The sequence below is a fragment of the Lynx rufus genome, unplaced genomic scaffold, assembly GCF_022079265.1.
Source record: "Lynx rufus isolate CCGP_SWC_20201006 ecotype Redwood Valley unplaced genomic scaffold, mLynRuf1.p SCAF_20, whole genome shotgun sequence".
Lineage (NCBI taxonomy): Eukaryota > Metazoa > Chordata > Mammalia > Carnivora > Felidae > Lynx > Lynx rufus.
In genome coordinates this window covers 28673421-28695676 of record NW_025814835.1, presented here as the reverse complement: position 1 = coordinate 28695676, position 22256 = coordinate 28673421, and the positions used below count along the sequence as shown (strand labels likewise).

General features: G+C 45.1%; 1 protein-coding gene across 1 annotated transcript in view; it reads left to right on the top strand.

Annotated features, from left to right (window-relative positions):
- Positions 1-22256, top strand: part of SLC14A2 (solute carrier family 14 member 2) — a 52939-nt gene that overhangs the window by 6641 nt on the left and 24042 nt on the right. The window contains exons 3-9 of the mRNA XM_047086372.1: positions 584-773; positions 5175-5303; positions 8932-9124; positions 13061-13208; positions 14261-14395; positions 15983-16032; positions 16536-16710. Coding sequence (XP_046942328.1) covers positions 584-773; positions 5175-5303; positions 8932-9124; positions 13061-13208; positions 14261-14395; positions 15983-16032; positions 16536-16710 — 1020 coding nt within the window. The remainder of the gene's footprint in view (positions 1-583; positions 774-5174; positions 5304-8931; positions 9125-13060; positions 13209-14260; positions 14396-15982; positions 16033-16535; positions 16711-22256) is intronic.

The window sequence follows — 22256 nt, the reverse complement described above, 5'->3', positions numbered from 1 at the left end:
TCCTTCTTCTCCTAGTTTACCTCAACTAAATACTGCAACAAACAGCCCTTCCCTCCCCAATCACACCTGCATAGGCTGTCCTGGAAACCAAACCAGAATGTATGTTCCCTCTTCTTGACCTGGCTTCCCCCGGGTCCTAACTCAATACTGATTCCATAGCTGAGCTAAAGCCATTTCCTTTCCAGCTCCTTTTCTCCAGATGACTTTCTTTGCTGCTCAGATACCAGTTCTCAACTGAGTCATACGGCACAACACAAAAAGAGGGTTTCCCTGCCTCCTCACCCCTTCCCTTGGACCAATAAATTTCCCTTGGAATGCTCCTGAGGCTTCCTTGCCAACCAAGTCGAGGGCTGGAACAGCGTTAAATTGGTCTCAGCACGATGCCTCAGTCTGTACGGCAAAAACTAACACCCACTGTGGACTGATTGCCTAGCCACTCAGAGACTTGGGCTAGGTGCCAGGCCAAACGAGAGGAAATGTCCTGGCTCACGCATCCTTGTTTGCCTTGGTTGCCACGCCAACCAGTGGTCCAGCAGGGAAGCACAACCAGGACTCTGCTGATGGCTCTGCCTGTCTCTTTCAGATAAGCCACTGGCCCTCCAGGTTACAGACTGGGTCCTGAGGGGCACTGCTCAGGTAATGTTTGTCAACAACCCTCTCAGCGGACTCATCATCTTCATAGGGCTTCTGATCCAGAATCCCTGGTGGACGATTGCTGGGGTGTTGGGGGCAGTGGTCTCAACCTTAACTGCCCTCGCCTTGAACCAGGACAGGTGGGTGCCTGTCTGCAGTGGTCGTGGGGTCTTGGGTTAGACAGATAGAGAAGTGTGTCCCTGAGTGATCAGCCAACGTTATCCTACCAACCAGCCCAAGTCTCCTAAAGATTAACCTTGAACAGGTCACTGGAGGTCTCTACAGAATTAAACCATTCCTGTGCTCAAAGCAAGTGACAGCACTAGGCTCCTTTTGACTGTAGATCCTTCTGGAAACATTCCCTATGAGGCAGGTGCAGAGGAACTCTTAAACTGTTCTTCCTTTATGGAACCTACAGTCTGGTTGACTAACAGGCAAGAAATGTCCCAGAATAATATGAGACGGTATATACCGGAGAGCTCAGAGAAGACAGATGTTTCAGAGTGTTTTGGGGGTGGGGGTATGAGAGAGGGTGGCCTTTGAGCTGGAAACATGGGATCTGGGAGAGAGGAGGAAGGTAGAGTGGGGAGGGCAGTGTGGAGGTGGGAGACAGCTAGAGGAGGGCCCCTCCAACCCAGTGCAGAGCTGGGAGACAGCTAGAGGAGGGCCCCCCCAACCCTGCACTGGTAGCCGCAAAGTCCAGGAACAATAACAAGTAGCATTTTCTGGAACTGGACCATTTTCTCAGACTTTGCCCCATGCTGTTCCAACAGTTCCCAAATTTTCCTGATGGCTAGAGTCACCAGGGCTCGCTGTTAAGAAATGTGACTTCTCCACCCCAACCACTTCTGTTCCCTCAGATAGTCCCATTCAGTGGGTCTGGGAGGGGATGTTTTTAATGAGATCCTCCTGGATGCTTCTGATCATCAGAGAAGTTTGGGAATGCTCATATTTTTAGTATTTTTCAATTTGTGGTCACCAATCCATTTGTGGATCATGAATCAATTGGCAACAGCATTTTTAAAAATTAAAATAATAAAATAAAATAGATTAGAGTAATTCATGTGTAGGAAATATTTTGTGACATTTTTGTTTCATTAATGTTGGGATGTGTTGTATATGTGGGGGGTGGGTGAGGTTAGGGAGACTGAGAGAGAGAACTGAGTCATGCTCCTTACCGCGGTATTCCCTCCTTACTGCGGGTTACTGTCAAAAAGATTGAAAAGCACTGTCATGCCTTGTTACATGTGAGTCTTGCCATCACATCACCAGGCAGACAGTGAAGGTAGGAGAAAGACTGGGAGGAGCAGGTATTCACCTAAGGTGCCACAGTCAGTGGGTAGCAGGGCTCAGGCTGCAACACAAAGCCTGCATCTTCTAGGCTGAAGGTCAGTACTGTCCTTGTCATACAGACAGAGTGTGGACAGCAAGGCCAAAGGGCCCCTGGTGAACCCAGGGGATGGGGAGTCATCAGAGTTGGTTGTGTTGTGACCAACATCACACTTCACCCAGGCCTACCTCACATTCCAGATGCCACCAAGGCAAATTTGTGAGTCAGTTTGTCTCCCCTGAGAAGCCATTCATGCACCTCTGAGGTGGCATTAGGGGAGCACTCTGATTCTAGCAAGCCAGGAGGCCATGACAAATTGGGTGAAGGAGAGGCTGAATTATTTTGTGTGCAGGTCTGGTGAGTGACATAAAAAATAGGCTCCAGCCAGGATTTTGTGTCTCTCTTTAACCCAGTAGGTTCCCTATTCCTTGTTTCCAGTTACTTGTCATCTCATGGGCGGCTGGCACAGAACTGGCCCTTGACAAGATTAACTCTTGTCTCACTGCTTCATCACTGATGGGTAAAACACCAGGGGTGAACTCTGTCCAGCCCACCAGCTCCTTAGCTATGTGACCTTGGGCAAGTACTTCCCCTCCTGGCTCCATTGTCCTCATCTGTGAGATCTGCTGCTTACTGGCTCACCTTCAAGGAGCCAAAGCCCCTTCATGCTCTGACTTCCCTCTTGACCATAATCTACTGGTAAATTTGCCAAGCCATTCAGAGAGTTGCTTCATGGACTTCAGTACTATGGAGGAGACACACACCATGCCTGCCTAATCCTCCCAAACATTTTAGTAAGACTAGTGTGTGCCAGTTTGGCTTCCAGAGATTTCTCTGCTGGGGCCCACCACATCTACCACTCAGCATCACACTGTTCCCACCTGAGCATTTTTGCTTCTGCCTGTGTAATCCTACCATTCCTTCAAATCTTCCTCCTACAGGGAGCCACCCCTAATTATCCCAGTGCTCTCTGAACCCTCCCTTCTCACTGGACAACCACAGAACATACCCTGGTACTATATGGGTTGGCTCTCTAATTATTTTCTGAGTCTTCTCTCCCTGGATGTGTTCTAAGCATGTTCAGGACAGGAAGTCCATTTTGAATGTTTCATATTCTACTACTATGTCAAGAAAAGATTCATTGCTGGTAGGTCAGTACCATGTTCTATACCATAGGTTCAAAACTCTAGACACCCTACACAATATCCACACATAAATCCTTCTAAGGAGCCCTGACTTCACCACTGTCCCCAGAAAATCACTGACACAGCTACATGATCTAAACATAACCCCCACCATCCCTCTCTACCACCCCTACTCCCCCACCCCTGTTCCCGTGACCACCGCTACTTCCTGTCCACCAGTCTTACTCCCCTCCTCCTCCTCCATCAGCCCATGTCCCCCCTTATCCCTGTTACCCTAACCCCACTACCCCAGAGACTGTAGCTCACAGAGAGTAACTCAAGGTCAACAGCACTAATGCTGCAGTCCTGAAGGAATGTGGTCCTAATGAAGATCTTTTTGGCATTGGGGTTAAACCAAGTTTTACATATTTGATAGTCAGAGCAGATATAAGGTAATGGGTTTCATTCTGACAACCAAACCCAGAAGCCACCAAAGTTTTGGTAGAGAAGTATTCTGGGAGGGGACTTCCACAGAGAGGGGTTCTAATTTTGTCTCCCCTGGGCTCCCTTGTTTGATTCCTGCTATGCCCACTGCACCCTGCCACTGGGACTACAGGACAGCCCCCAGTATGGGTCAGCCATTTTTTTCTCAGCTTGCCTGAAGCAACTAGTATTAAAACCAAAAAAGTACTAAATCCTAACACTGAACAGAAATGGGAAAATACAGATAAAATGCACACACACACACACACAGACTTAAAACTAATTATTTTCCCAAAACTTGGGTTTCTGCTTTTTAGGTAGATTTTCTAGTCCCAAAGAGATAGATTCCAAACCCCAGCGGTCTTCCCTCCCAGCCACTCTTCCACCCACCTCATCCTCCCCACCCCCTACCCCAACCCCCGTCTCCAACTGCCCCATATGTTTATGGCCTCAGGAGCAGCCAGCCCTCTAACCAGTGTCCCATACAAGTGTCCCCACACAGTGCCATGTGTTCAGCTTTTCTTGTTGGAAACTGTCTAGAGATACCTCCTCCCACCCTCCAGCTGCTCCCACTCTCCTCAGTCTAGCTGAGCTAATCTCCTGGCCACTCCAGAGCTGAAAGCTCCCCTCATTCCAGACCCAAGCCATGGCCTCTGCCAGGCAGGAGCCATCCTCTAGCCAGAACGCCCTTCTTCCCTCCTTATGCTTCTGGATGCCCTTGCTGGGCAAAGACAATCAGTCTGTGAAAAGCTTTAGCATGTACACACACCTATTCAACAACCAAGCAAGGCCTAGAGCCCTCTGTGCACCAGACGCTGTTTTCTGTTACACTGATGTCAGACAGACAAGTTCCAGCCTGGACAACTTACAGTCAAGGGCAGGACAGAGCACAGTACACAAACCTCATGCTCTGGCAGGGGTCTTGCAGTGATTTGCCCAGTCCCTCCTTCACCCTGTTCCCCATCCCCCAGCCAGCTGAGCCATGAGAAGGGTCAAGGGCAGGATTTATTAGCATCAGGGAGAGAAGTTTAGGAGCACATAGCCTTCCCTGATGAAACAAAAAGAAAGGATAGACTGAAGCTTGGATTCTCCCCACCTCTGGGCCCCTCCCTATCCTGCTGTGGGGAGAGGCTTTTGTGCATCCCCAGCGGGTTCAGCTTGTCCACTCTGGGACACAGGCCAACTGCAACAATTACAGCTTCACACGGTGCAGTCAGATGCACTCTCTCCTCCCCCTTCTCTCCCACCCCTCCTCCCTGTCTCCTACACACACACACACACACACACACACACACACACTTTCCCTGGTGTCATACCTCAGGTTTCTATTAGATCTCTCACTAAACTTAGCAGTCTGAGACCCCCTGAGAAGCCAAGAGGGAGCTTAGACACAGTGAGAAGACAAAGTGCGTACTTTAATTCTAGAACGGCAAGGTAATCAGGGCCGTGTGTGTGTGCGTGTGTGTGTGTGTCAGATCTAGGAAGGCACTAGCAGCTGTGTGACTGCCCAACACTCAGGAGTAAGCTGACTTTCTTCTGGGAGTACCAGGGAGGGCCCTACAAGCCCCACCAAATTCAAATGCAATGTAACTGCCCCCACCCAGGTCTGCCATCGCCTCAGGCCTCCACGGGTACAACGGAATGCTGGTCGGACTACTGATCGCTGTGTTCTCTGAGAAGTTAGACTATTACTGGTGGCTTCTGTTTCCTGTGACCTTCACAGCCATGACCTGGTGAGATGCCTCCTTCTTTTTGCTCACAGACCCGCAGGGCCCCGTGGTGCTTGCATCTTACACTGGATGGGGACATGTGCCCTCCTGGAGCCTAGTGTCTTCAGAGTCAGGCTGGCTCTGACACGTGGCCACAAGACATGGTGGCGTGGCCACAAGACACGGTGAAAATCCATCAGTTTGATTGCAACACAGCAGATCATTTTTTTATTTTAGAATAACAGGGACCCTTTAGAGCAGCAGTGACCACAGGTGTTTTATTGTGCTAATAATCTTCCTTGAATGTTAGGTTTAATAACAAAAGGTAACATTTATTGAATATTTCCTGCAAGACAAGCCCTGTGCTCAGCCAGGTAGGGTTATTTTTGTCCCCAGTTTACAGAAGAAAAGAACAAGTCATGAAGAGGTTAAGTAACTTGCCCCAGGCCATACTTTTACAAAATTTTTGATGTTGAACCCAGAGTCTGCAACTGTTAAACTCCAGGCTACATGGGAATTATCTAAACTGTGGCCTGACCAAGATGGAAAAGCTAAAAACTCACTTGTGATAGAATCAGAACTCTCTTGGAGAAGAATGTCTATAGTGAAAGCATAGGATCTTTGAACAAGAAACATCAGTTGAGATCTTGCTGTACAATCACTTCATTCTGCAAAGGAATAAAAAAGTCAAGAGAAAGGGTCTTGGGAACAAATATTTGTTGAGATGAGGGGTGTGCTGTGGCTCAGCTCACCTGGATCTTGGGCAGGTCTTTGCTACCTGATGCTATCATTCTTATGCATGCCGTCACCAAAGAGCAGGAGCCCAAGGTGACCCATGTCCTCCAGTCTGTGCCCCACAGCTGTGAGACATGCTAACTCATTTTCAACACCTCTAAGAAGTACATATCTTTCTTAGATTTCTGGAGTCACTAAAACAGTTAGTTTAAGTACTAATTTATTAAGTTTCAGTTTATTACTTTTTAGCAGTGCTTGTAAATAAATTACTACATTAAGCATTTGGGGAAATTTATGTTTCTTCTCAGGGTTTCTGTGTTTCTGAATCCATTGGGACAAAAACTATAGCAGTCATTTCTATGGGGATTTCCTCAATGCCCCGCACCTGCCCCCATGTAAGGCATAGGAGACTCTGTCTTCATTTGCATACATTTGCTTTATAACAAAAGAGTAAGCCTCTCATGTCAAGATTTGATAACTGCTTTGAAGAAAGCAAAACAGAGCAAGTGGGACAGAGAGGGATTCCAGACGTGAGTGGTCAGGGAAGGCCACTTTCAGGAAGGAGCATTCATGCTTTCCCCTAAATGATAAAAGGCACTTGCCATCTGAAGATCTAGTGAAGGACATTGCAGACGGTGGTGGTGGCATGTGCAGACCCCAGCTGGAGGAGTGCCCCATGTTCAGGAAACAAGACCAGCGGGGGCTTATGCCCAGTGAATGAAGGAGGAATGGAGGAGGTGAAGGCAGAAGTTAATGAGGGCTAGACCCCGTTTGCTTTGAGGATCCAGTAGGCTTTTGTATTTTTATTACAACTGTGATGGGAAGCAGTTAAAGGGTTTTAAGCAGAGATGTGATAGGATATGGTTTAAATTTAAACAAATCGCTCTGCTTGCCTTGTGGAGAATGGATTTTAACTGGAGCAAGAGCGGATGCTGGAAGCAGAGTCAGGAACCCACAGAGAGATGAGAGTGGTCTGGACAAGGGTGATACACAGGAAGGTGGTTGGGTTTAGGATGTATTTTAAGGAAGGTAAAGGCAACAAGACTCTCTGGGAGGCTGTGGAGTTTGGGGGGTGGGGAAGAAAAGAGGATTCAGTACACTCCTATAGTTTGGCTGAGCACCTGGATTGATGGAAAGACTAAGAGAAAAACAGGTTGGTGGTAGGAGACAAGGTGTAAATCAAGAGTTCTGACAGACATATTAGGCTATAGACTTCCAAGTAGACATGTTGACAAGGTAACTGGACGTACAAATCCAGAACTTTGATATGGTCAAGATTTGGAGGGCAGAAGTATACAGAAGACATTTTGTCCATGGGACTAAAAGATATCACCCAGAAAAAGAAGATGAAGAGAAGACCCAAGGCCGAGCCATAGGATATTCCAGTATCTAGATGACTGGGAGAAAAGAGAAAGAACCACAAAGAAGTGACAAGGAGCAGCTGGAGAAGTAGGAAGAAAGCTAAGAAAGGGCAGTATCATGGTAGCCCTGACAGAAAATATTTCAATCCAGTTGGAGCATCTGATTATCAAATGAAGGGAGCAGGGAATGGCCATAGATTTGGTAGGATAGATGTCATTAGTGAACTGGACAAGAGCCACTTGCATGGCATGGAAAGAACACACACCTGATTGGAGTGGATTTAGGAAAGAAAGGGAGTGGAAAGATTGACCATAGCAATCTGTTGAGGAATATTTGTTATAAACAAGGGCAGGGAAGTGGGGCAAAATAGCCAGAGGGGACATCGGATTAGAGGAGGAGGGTGTTAATAGGAAGAAGATACTAAAGCATTTTGTAAACTTATGAGAGTGTTCCAGAGATAAAGGAGAGACTGCACCTGCAGGAGAGAGAGGAGAGAATTGCAAGAGTGAAGTCTTTGAGACAGATTGGATCTTGAAGCACAAGAGTAAGAATTGGCCCAATAAAGAAAGAGGAATACTTTCATTATGTGACAAAGGCAGAGAGGAAAACTATGTAGGAGCTGGGCAATTGGAGTGTAGAGCTTACGGTTGGGAAAATGAAGCATTTCTCATCTTGTCATTTCTATTCTTTTATTCTCAACAAGTTGGAGAGTTAATTTGCATGGACTGTGTAGTAGGGTTTTCAGGCAGTCATAAATGCCCATTGGAGACTCAAGGTCATGAATTAAAGGTAGACCAGTCAGCCAGATCATGTGATTTCATGTTTTGTCCCAACAGCTCTTTGAGTGTGAAGACGTAGGGTGTTAAGTGTCTACGGTGGCTTGTCCTTTCGAGGAAACTAAAGTTCAGGGAGATCATTACCTAATGCTGCTCACTCAGCCTATAAATGTAGGAGTTAGGATTTGCACCCAGCTCCATCTGCTTCCAACATGCCTGCTTCTCCCAAGGAAGAGGCCGAGAAAAGAGAGGACACAAACAACTGAAGGTTTCATCTTCATGTGGTGGCTTCCAGAGTAGCTCAAAGCACTTCAGCTGAATCAAGCCCACACATTACCTTTGTGCCATAGCAGCTGCCTCCTCTAAGACCAGGCTTCTAAAATGTTATCACAGTGCAGGAGAGTAGCTGTTGTACATCCTGATGATTCAAGGGCAATACACATTATTTTCTAAGGATTACGTTTTGTTTAATTTTCTTGGTTTAAGAAACAAGCAAATATTTAAATTATAAAGTTTTATATTCAAGTATTATATTTGCTATTCAAGTATAATTTATAACATATTCAAGTATATTTATACTTTAAAAATGCATCTCTCAAAGATTCACCTTAAATGGAACACCTTATCCCCAGTCCCAGATAAATGGACCACTAGAGTCTCAAAGGAGCCAGGAATGGCTGGGCCAAGGACAGGGGGGCACCATGGACAGAGCTGACGAGACAAGATGGTGTAGACCTATGGATGAGCACAGATTAACCCTTTGTCTTGCTCATCTTCAGCCCAGTTCTTTCCAGTGCCTTGAATTCCATCTTCAGCAAGTGGGACCTTCCTGTCTTCACGCTGCCCTTCAACATTGCTATGACCCTGTACCTGGCAGCCACCGGCCACTACAACCTCTTCTTCCCCACAACACTGGTGGAGCCTGTGTCTTCAGTGCCCAACATCACCTGGACAGAGATGGAGATGCCCTTGGTAAGTTACCCAATGGCAGATGAGTGGGGACCCCTGCTTATACCACACACCTTCTTGATAACTGGTTTGTGGATTATCCAGGCTCTCAGCTTCTCCAGATGCATCTCCACCAGATGATGGTCATAGTAGAGAACAGGACAGAGAAAAAGGCTGCTGTGCTTTCAACAAACCCTCATTGAAGTTCTGATATGTACCAGGCACTTTATCAGACACTAGGAATACACGGGGAATAAAAGGACAACAACTTCTCTGCCCTTTTGAAGTGTACTCTCTGTACAGGGAAACAGACAGTAAATAAGTGCATAGGTCAGTACCAAGTTAATTATACAGAATGGTAGGTTCAGGGAAAAATACTCAATAAGGTGGATGGTTGGGTGAAGGGGCCAGATACTAAAACAAATGTTTAAAATTAGGGTCTTAAAGGTCTTATCAAGAGAAGATAGGGATGAATTTTCATGTACTTTCCATATCAGTGACTTTCAAGCAGGGGTGACTTTGCCCTCCTGGAGGGAGGAGGCAAAATTTAGACTGGGGGGAGGGGTGCTACTGGTATCAAAAAGTCAGGGATGCCACCAAACATGCTACTATTCACAAGACAGCCCTCCCCATTACCAAGAATTATCTAGCCCCAAATGTCAATAAATATCGAAGTTGAGAAACCCTGCTTCACATCCAACTATCACAAATGTACATATTCATTTATTCTACCAATCTCTAGACACTTGGGATAAAGGGATATAATAAAAACCTAACACAAGATTAAATAGACAGAATTGTAAAATTTGGCCTTGTTCATGAACAATAGAGAGAGCTAACAGCTAAGGCTACGGCAAGCTTATTACGTATCAGACACTGTTCCAAGCCCTTGACTTCTGGACTTAATTTAACCCTCCTAATAGCCCAATGCTGTAAGTACTATCATCATTCCCATTCACAGATGAGAAAACTAAGGCACAGAGAAGGTTAGCTGCCCAAGCTCAAACTGCTGCTAGTGCCTGAATATAAAACCCAGGCAGCCTGATGTAGAGCCCAGGCTTTGACCCATCACCTTCTTAGTCCCAGGTGAGACAGACACCCTCATCTGGAACAACCACAGTGAGTTGAAACCTGCTTCTCAATGCAGTCCACCCCTCATTAGGTACCGTGAAGTATTAGAGAGCTCTTTACCTTCCTCAGAAATCTGTCCCCCTCCATCTTTCACCCATTGGTTCTAACTCGGCTGTTTAGAGTAATTCAGAATATTATTTCTATGATTGCCTTTTGAATACTTGCACATAGAACTACATCCTCAGTATTGTTTATGTAGTCTGCTTTCCCAGCCCTCACCACCCAGCTGAGCCCATCATCAAGATGGGCTGCTGGGGGCTCAGCTCCAGGGCCACCACTCGTGGGTGGGGAGGACAGTTCAGGGGTTTCAGGGTCAGCCACACTCGGACCTGAAGCTATCAGAAAAGGAAAGTCTTCTCTGCCCCTAGTGCAAATGCTAACTATGCAAAACCTTTTTGAATATTTTGTCTTTTCAAAGTTTTGTCTGGGGCAGGGGCTGGAGGGGCATCAGAGTCAGGGTTAGGATCTAAATCCAAGAGAATGGAAAAGACAGAACCCTGCATTGGAGGGAAAGCCCACTGTCTCAAGTAGAAAATGGCAGGGGCAGGAGAAGGGACAAAGCTCTAACTCTGAGGGGACTGTCAGTGATCATCAGCTGGCAGTTAGGCACATTGCCATAAGGGCGCAGACCTGCAGTCCCTGAGCCCTACCCATGAGGCAGAGTCCCAGTAACAGCCTCGGGGGCATGGGCGTTGCCCATGGAGCCTCCCACCCTCCCCACTGAGGGGCACAGGATGGAGATGGCCACCTGCGAGAGATGCCTCTCATTCATCTTCAAAGTGAACAGAAAGTGGCAGCATGCAAATCCATATACCCTGAGGCACCAGCTCACCCACCACACCACTACTTTCACAGTGGGCTCCTTCTCTTCCACACCATCCAGGTCCCAACTCCCCTTCCCTCCTTGTCTTTTAAACAATGATGAGAATGACTTCCTTTTTGTTTAACTGGCCTTTCTTGTTACTAGAGGATTGTCGAGAGTAGGCAGTAGGAAGGATGCAGGGGCTCAGTAAATTTCCATGCACACCCGACTGCCCTTCACACCTTCACCCCAGGGTGTTGGAGAGCAGGTGGAAGGGAGGGGTGCCACCCCAGGGCCACAGTTCACCAAGCTAAAATATGGATCCCGGCAGAGGAAGGTGCTTTCTGAGCCCAGACTCTGTTCTGAGGCTACTTGTCCCTCATTCTTCTCATTCTTGACTGCTTGGGCTTCAAATCTGTGTTCCCAGACAGCAAGGGGGAAGTTGGAACCCCCTTTACATCCTGCATGCCTCAGACTTTGGGAAGTCATGGAATATTTATTGAGTACATTTTCAGCCAGTACCCCACACTTAAGCTGAGTTCCCTGAACTGGCAGAAAGCATTCTCAGGGTTCCTTTAAATAAGATGCACACCCCCATCATTCCTGGCATGAGGCTCTAGGCTCTGGCCCAGACAGTGCTTGGTAATTGAAAGGCCACCCATCCAGAGACCAGGATGGGCAAAGCTTAAAAAGCTCTGTGGGACTCCTCAAACACTGTTCTCTAAAGAAATCAGACTGACTCCAGAATTAAATCAGGTTGTTAAAAAGTACAAAATTTCACCCAAAGGGAGATGTGCAATTAATTTCCAACATCTACAGCAGGTCATGTATAACTAACTCAGTGGTCCCCAAACTCAGTTGCGCTTGGGAATCTCCTGAGGCCCTGGTCATGCCCCATACCAGTTAAATCACAATGTCTAAGGAGGAGCCAGTCATCAAATTTTTTTTCTAGGATTTCCAATGTACAGCAAAGTTTGGAAACTGCTGAGCTAATCAATACATATTTATTAAGCACCTATTATGTACCCAGCCATCAAGGAGCCTGGCCCTCAAAGAGGTCACATGACATAGTAATAGAGCAAAGACAGCAGAATTTTAAAGGTGGGAGATTATCTGCTATGGCAGCCTTCTCATGTTACAGAGAAGGGCACCAGAGCCCAGCATGAGGAAGTGACATACCCACCATCATTCCATGAGCTTGTGCAAAACTCCCCTGAAAGCTGGAGCCCTCAGCTCCCAGGCCAATACTCTTCCCTAGCCTGCCAATCTCCCTCCTCTCCTTCAGGCCCTCCTCTGTCAGATGTAGATGGTTCAGCTTGGGCAGAAAAAGGGCCATCTGACTCCCAAATTAGCATCTACAATTACAACACCCTCAAATGACTCTCAAACTCGGGGATGTTTGGCTTTATTCTGTTTTCCAATGGTATACATATTATCGTTCTACAAATGCTAAGTGATCCTCGAGCAGGAGAAATGCCACCTCCTTTCCAGAGCCCCATAATACCCTAGGTAGCTCTGAATGTGCAGCAACCACCTCTAGACTAGGGGCCAAGCTCAGAGGCTCTAGCCTGGCCTTAGCCACCAATGATCTGGGTGACCTTTGATGAAATCAATCATCAAAATGGCCTAGAATATTTCCAATATTCCTGGAATACTATAGGATATCAGAAGGTCTGGTGGAAATCCCCTAGTGCCCTGAAATTTCCAATGGCATTCTTGGGAGAGGGTGCCCTCTGGTCCTCTCAAAGCTCCTCCTCTCAAAGCAGAAGCCATGTGTCTTTCAGAAGCACCTGTGTTGGGAGGGTTTTGCACGGCGGATGCCAGATGCCTGCTAGGTGGTGGAGTGAGGAGCTATTTGTTCCAGCTCATGTCCTTCCTCCCAAGTTCTCTTCCACGCTAGAGGGCACCGCCATCCTCCCGTTCCAACCCATTACCCCCACCAGGAATGGCTTTGTCCTGACCCTAAGGCCTGCTCTTTTCATTATGTGCCCACACTCCAGTGACCCCAGATTCTGTTGACTTTGCAGCTGCTACAAGCCATCCCCATCGGGGTTGGCCAGGTGTATGGCTGTGACAATCCCTGGACAGGCGGCGTGTTCCTGGTGGCTCTGTTCATCTCCTCGCCACTCATCTGCCTGCATGCAGCCATTGGCTCAATTGTGGGGATGCTAGCAGGTAGGACAGGGTCCCCTCTCTGCAGGGAGGACCTTGGGATAATTTTCCTGAGGTCGTTCCATCCCTGCACAGGGCAAATAATCTAGACTTTTTATCTTCACTGGTGTTTTTGAACATTGTCAGGGGAGAGACTTATTTTTCCCTTTCTTGATTTTCCAAAGTGAGCAGACTGCCGCAGCAGGATATGTGGGGAGACGCAAGGGGCTGAAGACCTCATTGGCTACCTGAGCCCCTGGGAGCTGAGGGGTGGAAGGAAAGGGTGGGTCACTCAGAGGCCTGGAGAGCAGTAACAGACCGAGGAGTATAAATGACCCAGTGCTTTGAAATTTGGAGTAAACTAAAAGAAAACAATTTCTCAAAAACTGTATTCCTATTTGACAAATGTGATTTAATATTTCTGCGTGTAGGCATATGTATGTACATGCATTTATATATGTAAATATGCACAGTAGAGCCAGAAATTGGAGTCGGGCACATAGGACTAGGATCCTGTTGACTCATTCCAATGTTTTTCAAAAACATCTTGGAAGCAGAACTTTAAAAAAATCATTTGAAAATAATTTTGAATTTATCAAAAAATTATAAAAGTAAAAATGGTATATGAAGCACCCATAAATTCTTTGCCTGATTCACCTATTGTTCACATCCCGTACTTCTATTTGTCTATCTCTATATATCTGTATGTGTATATACATACTTTTCCTCAACCATTGGAAGCAGACCTTTTTCACTTGAAAAGTTTCTTGCTAAAAATGCAGCTACTCGGGCCAAAGGTGTGGAGAATACCTAGAATCCCAACGCCTTGACCTCCTCTCACCCTGAAAGTAGTCACACCTCTGTGTGAAATCTTCAAGCCACAGTTTGGGAACCACTGCTGTCCTCTTGTTGCTGGTTCCTGAAGACCAGATGCCATTTCTAGAGGCTCTTTTGATGGGATGGGGGAGGAGTGTGGGGAGGGGATAGCAGGAGTGAGGCCATCCTGAGAGCTGGCACCAGGTGGCCTTTGTGTGGGGACCCAGAACTGGCCAGAAACGTCACACCTTGTTCCACAGCCCTGACGGTGGCCACGCCCTTCGAGACCATCTACATGGGCCTCTGGAGCTACAACTGTGTCCTCTCCTGCATCGCCATAGGGGGCATGTTCTACGCCCTCACCTGGCAGACGCACCTGCTGGCCCTCGTCTGTGGTGGGTATTTGGGGAAGCTGACCACCAGGTCACTCTGCAATTCCTTCCTTCCCTCCCTACTTGATTATGCAAAACCCATGAGGAACATTAATCGGAACTTGGTAGCAGTTCTAGAAGGACCTGTGGCTTGGGTCCCAATGGGGGACTTGAGGTTCCTCTTCTGTGAAATGGAGTCACAACCATGCTTACTGTTTTTTATTGACACAGTGTTGTAAGTTTCCAAGGAGATCACACATGCATTTCCTCAGGTGCTAGTGGCAGTATTCCGGTACAATAACTTCATCCCACAACCTTTTAGAGAACACCACGTAGTGCCACGCCCTAGGCTATGCATGGAAGATACAGTGGTGACCACATTGTCATGAAGCCACATCTAGAGGAAGAGCAGTTATCACACAATCATTAAGGCTGTGATGTCTGAAAAGATTATTACAAAGACCCAGTGAGATGACATACCTGGGAGCACTGAGGTGTCAGAAGATCACAACATGGGAGCTTGATTTCCATGGAGTAAGTAGTGCGCTGTCCCAAGGGAAATGGGTGCAGGCGCTCTCAAAGCTGCACCCCAGCGCCACATACAAACTCAGTCCTCCCAGATCACTACCAGGCATAGATTGTCAGCCCATTGTACACCCTGGTACCCAGAAGGTTTAATGAACTTAATCTAAAACACAGCTATTGAGGGCAGAAGCAAGATTCAAACCCCAGCCTCATCTTTCCCCCAGTTTTGCTGCCCTGGAGTTACTTACGTTCTCTGGAAACAGCAGGACTTTAATAAGCAAAACTGGAGACAAGTAAAGGGCAGAAGAACATTCAGAAGAACTTTTTCCCCATTCATATGTGGAGACTGTAAATGACTTCCATGTATGTCTCTTGTATTCCCCTCAGCAGCCAGCAAGGAGACAGTAGGCTCAGTAAATATCTGTCAAGTCAGAAGTGCCAGATATTTTGAAGCTAAGACTGTAACTGCCTTTGGTCTTTGGAGAAGTGGCACATTCCTGTGGCTAGAACCATCTGGGAAGGCTTTGCAGGGAGGACGGGGTTTATCTCAACGCTTCCAGGATGGGAATTGGGTAGGTAGAGACAGGGGAAGAAGGTGTTCTGGACAGAGGAACAGAAAGAGCAAAAATGCAGGGGCATAAGGCCTCTGGTGAGGCTTGGTGCGGGTCCAACAAGTTCTATCAGGGCCGCTCAGAATCTTGGATGGGAGGAGCCTTGTTGGGGGGGTTCATATAGTCTGACCACTCATTCCTAAGATAGATAATAATCCAGCCACACATCCCCAAGGTCAGCGTGGACAAGCAAAAAATGCTTACTGACCCCTGGCTGTATGCAAGGCCACCATGGAAGTGCGGAGGAGATAGAAGGCTTTAATCTCTGCCCTCAGAACACGGTCTGGTGGGAGATTGGCCACACCTACCTGCAAAAAAAAAAAAAAAGCTACCATAATAATGTCAGGCAAATATGCCAGATGTCAGGATGTGGTGAGACACCAAGGCTGCTGAAGACAGTATAGGACCCCTGCCCTGGGGAAGAGGTGGGGGCAAACCCTGGGAAGCTGACTCCATGGTCCTTGTTTTTCCACAGCCCTGTTCTGTGCATACATGGGAGCAGCCCTGTCCAACATAATGTCGGTGGTAAGTTTGGATTCCCCTGAACATGCCTGTCCCAGCCAGGGCTTTAGGACATTTACAGTTTGTGAAAGAATCCTGAATGCATTCTGGTAGCTTGTATCCACACAATGCCTTTGTCAAGGTTTATCCAGGACAAATGTCCAGAGAAGGACTGGAAATTGCATATATGTGCCTCTGAGGTGTGTTGGAGGTGGCTGTGTGTGCGCACAAAAGAGTGGTATAACCAGCAGTGGAGAACCTAGATGGACAGATGGAGGTACTTGTGTGTGGCTGGATGTGGGAAGTCGTACCTAGGCTGATTTTCAACTCCATCATTAAAAGATTCTGATTGTGCCCAAAGGTACCAATATCTCAGATTCCTAGACCAAACTAACCTTATCTTATGAACCTAAAAACCGATGTCATCAATAGGGAAGGATCCCCATCCTCAGCTGCTACCACAGCCTTCTCCCCCAGGGTCCCTGGAGCCTAGGACCATTTTCAGACCCCAATACTTTTGCTTCCAGATTGGTGTGCCGTCAGGCACCTGGGCCTTCTGCCTCTCCACCCTCATCTTCCTGCTCCTGACAACCAACAACCCTGCCATCTATAAGCTCCCACTCAGCAAAGTCACCTACCCAGAGGCCAACCGCATCTACTACCTGACAGTGAAGAACATTGAAGAAGAGAAGTCCCCCAGCGGTGACTAGCCCATTTCTAGGCTGAAATGCTCTTTGCCTGGACCTGGTGTCTGCTCCCTGTGGTCTCAACTCTGGGTCAATCAGCAACAGCACTCACCTTCTGTGCCTCTCCTTGCACCTGTGTAACCAAACACACCTGTGCCTCCCTTATCCTGATGGCTTATTTTTCTCTCTCTGCACAGATCACCATAACTATCCATGTGTGACATTAGAGAATGTTGGTATGAGCTTGCTGGAGTTAGAAGTAAGACATGTGCTTTAAATGTCATTGTCTTAAAGCAAAAACGTTTCTATTTAGTCTTTTGGGAAGATGATTACAAGATGATCTTCTTGGCATGTTTAACTAAATAATAGATGCTGTAAAATTGAACTTGCTGAGTGGTTCCTAGGCAGATACAGAAACAGAGTGTGTGGAAATTCAGGGGATATGCACAAAGAGTTGAAGGTGCCTTAGTGCGCTTAGCTAGTGGTTGATGGGCACACCCAGCTTTACAAAAAAGAGGAATTTCACACTGATAGACTGTTAAAGTCAAAAGAGATAATTAGGGAATTGGGAGTGTCTAAATAGGATATTTCAAACATTCATTGGTCAGAGGAAAGGGCAAGATGATATCTAATAGCAGGAAGCAATTAATAAAGATTAGAATCCCATATATGAGTTTTATTATGGAGGATAAAATTATGAAGGATAAGCATTTCTTAGTATAAGTCAAACCAGCAACTTTGAGTAGAGATCTCAATTGAGAAAAGTATCTGATTTCAATGTGTGAAAATCTGGGGAAATTTATTTTATTTTCCTATTTGCTTATGGGTGTTGGAAGCTTTATCAAGTCTGTGATACTTAAAACAAATGGTTAGCCTGAGTAGGACCAACAATTATCCATGAATTTCATACTTTAACTTCCCAATTACAGCCATTAGTTTACATTCAGTCTTTATATGTAGATCAGGGCTCAGCAAACTTTTTCTGGAAAGGGTCAAATAGTAAATATTTTTTATTCTGTCTATAGAAAGACTCACTTGTGTCATTATAGCATGAAAGTCTTGGACAACATATAAATGAATGAACATGGTTGTATTCCAAGAAGACTCTATTAAACAAACAAACTAGTTTGGACCCAAAAGCTGAACTTAGCCAGTGCCTGACATGGATGTTCACCATAATAATGGTTAGGAGCTTGTGGGCAGCAGGCCCATAGGACATCACCAAATTCTTTACAACAGACAGCCACATAACCATTTATATGCTGGGTGATACTGGAAGCTTTTTAGGAAAGTGAGATTACTATGACCAGAATCTGGAAGATCTGAGGCTCTTTGATAGACCCCAGACACTAGGGGCTACAGTTTTAAACAGGCTCTCCTCCCATGGAAATGTCTGGGAACCACCCCTAAGCTTCCCCCTCCTCCATTCCCTCACTCTGTTTCCACCTCTGCCAACAGGCATACCACCATGAGAGCGGGGGAGAAACCTGACCTTTAGCACAGGAGTTTCCAGCAGGAAGAGCAGGGAGGCTCCTAGAATCCCAAGCTTGGAGGGGAGTAGTGGTGAGGGCCAGAGGGTCCTGCCATTCTGAGATGCATGAACCCCTCTATACAAAGTATGGGGCTTCAGTTCCCTGCCAGGCTTCCAGGCAGGACTAAATTACCCAAAAGGGAGGGGAGAGCCACCCCCAAAACATTCTAACAAGAGATAACAGAACCAGTTGACGTGTTCATTCATTATGGACAATTGCACCTGGAAACCTACTTAAGCCCAGGAGACTCTCCACCCCAAGAACTGGATCTGATGGGAGCTGTGTTTAAACTGTGCTTTGTATTGGATTTCCAGGACAGGAAAACTATTTGGGGGTGTATGTATGTATGTGTGTGTGTACTTGGACAAGAGTGTCTCTTGTCCGTTTCTTTCTCACCCCACGTCTCTGTCATTAACAAGGTCCACTTCAGTTACAGGTACTGGGGTTTTTTTTCCTCCCAAGTTCCCACTTTCACCCCTGTAGAAATTAAATGTTAACTGCATTGCCAGCTGTCAAACTCAATGAAGAAACATGGATAAAAGCTAAGTGGTTCAGAAAAAGGAAAAAGTATGTTCAGCAAAAACCATAGGGCCTCAGAAATTCTATAATACACTATAATAAAGATGGCCAGATATGTAGGTAGAAATAGGAAAACACCTACTAATTTAAAATAATAAAGAACTGTCTGGATGAAGTATTGTGAATCACTGAATTCTTGCCAAGAGATGTTGTCCAGGAGTGATGAAATGCTTTCAAAAGACATCTTTTGGGATTAAGAGGCAGAAAATCGATGGTATTTCCCCAATGTGGTCAAACAGGCTCCTCCTGGAGCAGAACAAATCTTATTAAGCCAGCCTGGTGGGCAGATGCTTTGTGTCTCTCATGAGCATGGAGAAGGGTGGGGCAGAAATGAGAATTCCCCATCCCTCTAAGAAAAGTCAGCCCTATGCAGGTCCTGCACGTGGGCCATAAACAGATGCCCAGATGTCCTCTGAAGTAGCCCAAATAGTGATAGGGGGGTTGGAGAACTCCCTGCAGTGACCTTGTCCTGACTTCACCAGCTCCTTCCCATCCCACTGCCCACTGGATGAGTAGGGGCAGGAGCTTTAACAGCAGAGACACTATCACCAACATGAGGTTGCACAGGAGCGAGCCACCAGGAGAGAAGGAGAAGAGATTTGGGGTACACAACCCAGCTGCTTTGCTGCTATCATCCTAAACTCCAGGCAGCAGCTCTTGGGTGCACAAATGGTAGTTGGACGTAAATATGGCTGAGCATAAATAGGCATTAAAAAGAGAAGGAATGTATGTTGGGCATCAGGGGACAGTAGAGGAGGTGCTGTCCTAACCTGTCCCAATCACACCCCCCTCCCTGTCTCCACTATTCCCTCCTCAGACCTTCTCATTTCCTCCCTCTGACCTCATCATCCCCACCCCCTTTCCAGTCTCCTCTACTCCTCATGGAAGAGCTCCACTGTCTGCCATGAAACAGTGTCGTTCTGCTGTATTTTTAAATGATCAATCTCAGCTCATCTTTCAGTCTTGTCTATGATAACTGACATAGCCAAGTTCCATAGTCAAGTTCTCTACGTCTTCTTGGTCAAAACTTCAGTTTGTTTGCTAAGAAATAATGCATCTTCTTTAGATTTAAACCAATGTTGCCATAGTGTTACTCATAATGTTCTCATACAGTAATTTCAATCTGTCCTGTATCTATGGCTCTCCTTTCTCTTTCCAGTCTTATGGAATTTTGCTCTCTTTTCCCTAATCAAGTATGTGAGGGGTTCATCCATTTTATTGTCTTCTTCAAAGAAGCAGTTTGAGATTCATTTGTCCTTTCTACAGTTTGGTTTGTTTTCTATTTTATTGATTTCTTTTTCCTGTTTTCCCATGATTTATTTAAATGTTCATTTTCTCCTAATGTTTTAAAATTGATGTGAAGTTTCTTCATTTTACATCTTTCTCCTTAACAACAAAGGCATTTTAAGGCTATTAATTTCCCCCTGAGTACAACTATAGCTGTGTGATATAGGTTTTGGAATAAAGTATTCTACTTTAATCAGTTTTTAAATAGTTTGTAATTTTAGTTTTGATTTCTCTTTGGTCCAAAAATTATTTAATGTATTGCTTAATTTCTAGCACTTGGGATCTTTTGATATATTTTAATTTTGTATATCTAGTTTTATTAGATTATGAGCAGAGAGGATGGCCTGTAAAATCTCTGTTTTAAAATTATATGAATCTCTCTTTGCAGCCAAGTACTTGATTGATTTTGGAGATAAAAAATGCAAATTTTTGATTTGAAGGAAATACATATTAAATTTATTTATTAATTGCATCATTCAGTTCTTCTATGTGCTTGTTTATTTTTTGTCTATAGGATCTTAATTCTGAAAAGAGTTTATTAAAATTCAACTATAATTGTATAGTTTCATGAAACTCTGCATTTTTATGACATTTGTCTCAAATATTTAGCAACTACCTTGTTTGGTGCCCATTGACTATAACTGTCATTGATTTTTCATAAATGTTATCTTTTACTATTACATGCTACCTATTTCTATCCTCATTCATGCTTTTAACTTTATTCCAACCTGACATTAATGTTGCCATACCTATTTTTCTTCCTAGTGTTTTCTTATCCCTTTGTTTCAACCTTCATCATTTTCTTTTAACTGTATTTGTTAAAAATAGCATTTAACAAAGTTTTTGTATTTAACCTAATCTTAGTGTTTCTATAATTTAATAGGATAATTTAATCTCTTCCTATTTAGTGTAACCATCAATATGCTGGTTTTACTTCTTCCACCTTACTTTATTTTGTACCATTTATTTGTGATTACTGCTTTTGCTTTTTCGGTTTCCTCATTTGGCAAGTTTGATCACATTATCATCTTTTTCTTTCTTTCCTTTGTTCATTTGGAAGATCTACCATTCTTTTCCATTTCACTAGTCATTCCTACTTCTTTTCCAACACTCATGATCAAAAGTATATTTCTCTATTATTATATAAAAACAAGATGCCAAATAGTTTACCCTGACAAGATTTCCCATTTCTCCAATGCTCCTTCCCCACTCTGAAGAACTAAAGCCCATATGCCACTTTCACTATTCTCCTCCCCTAAGCCCCCATTCTTACAATACTTTTACTTCTCCAGCATCACCCACCCCTGGATCTATGCTGAGATTATTTATCATTTTCAGTTTTTTTCCCTTACCTCTCATTTTTGCAAGAATCCTTCCTTGGCCTCTATGCCCCACATTCCCAGTAATTCTATCATTGTCCATTTGGAGTTTACTACGTATAGTGGACATGTTACTTTCTATCACTGTCTCCTCTATTCTGCACCTTCCCGTTTTGTTGTGATTCATTTGTTACTTGTTTAGAACCCTTGCTTGAATATTGAGTGTTTTGTTCAAATAATGTGAGAGAATATGGGTGACGTGTTCTCAGACTCTGCACATCCACAAAGTTTCTTCGCCCTGCATGTGAATGGCATTTTGGCTGGGGGTCCCTGGGCCCCAGCCTTTCCTTCAGCTGCCTGTAACCATTGCTCTTTATTTTCTGGCTTTCAAGTGTTACAAATAAAAACTCTGATGTCAATTTCATTATTTTTTTTCCTTTGTAAATAACCTGTTCTTTCTTTCTAGAAGATTGTAAGATCTTCTCCGTATCAGTGGATTTCAGGAATTTTATTAAGTAAAGCATAAGTGTGTGTCTTGTCTCATCAGTCCTGCCTTTAAATCTGCAACACTTAAATCTTTCTTCAGCTCAGCAGCTTTTCTTCCAACATTTGTCTGATTATTGCTCTTTCTCCATCCTTTCCTTCTTCTATATCCAGAATGCCTATTATCCACGTGTTCAGTCTCCTTGACCTCTGTTCCAAGTTGCTTTACCTCCTTCGCAGTTTTTACCATTTGTATTTTTGCTTTGCTTTGAGATATTTCTTCCATTTGATCTTGCAGGTCACTGATTCAAATCCCAACAGTAGCCTTTCTTTCCTTCAATTCAAGAGATAAGTTGAATTTT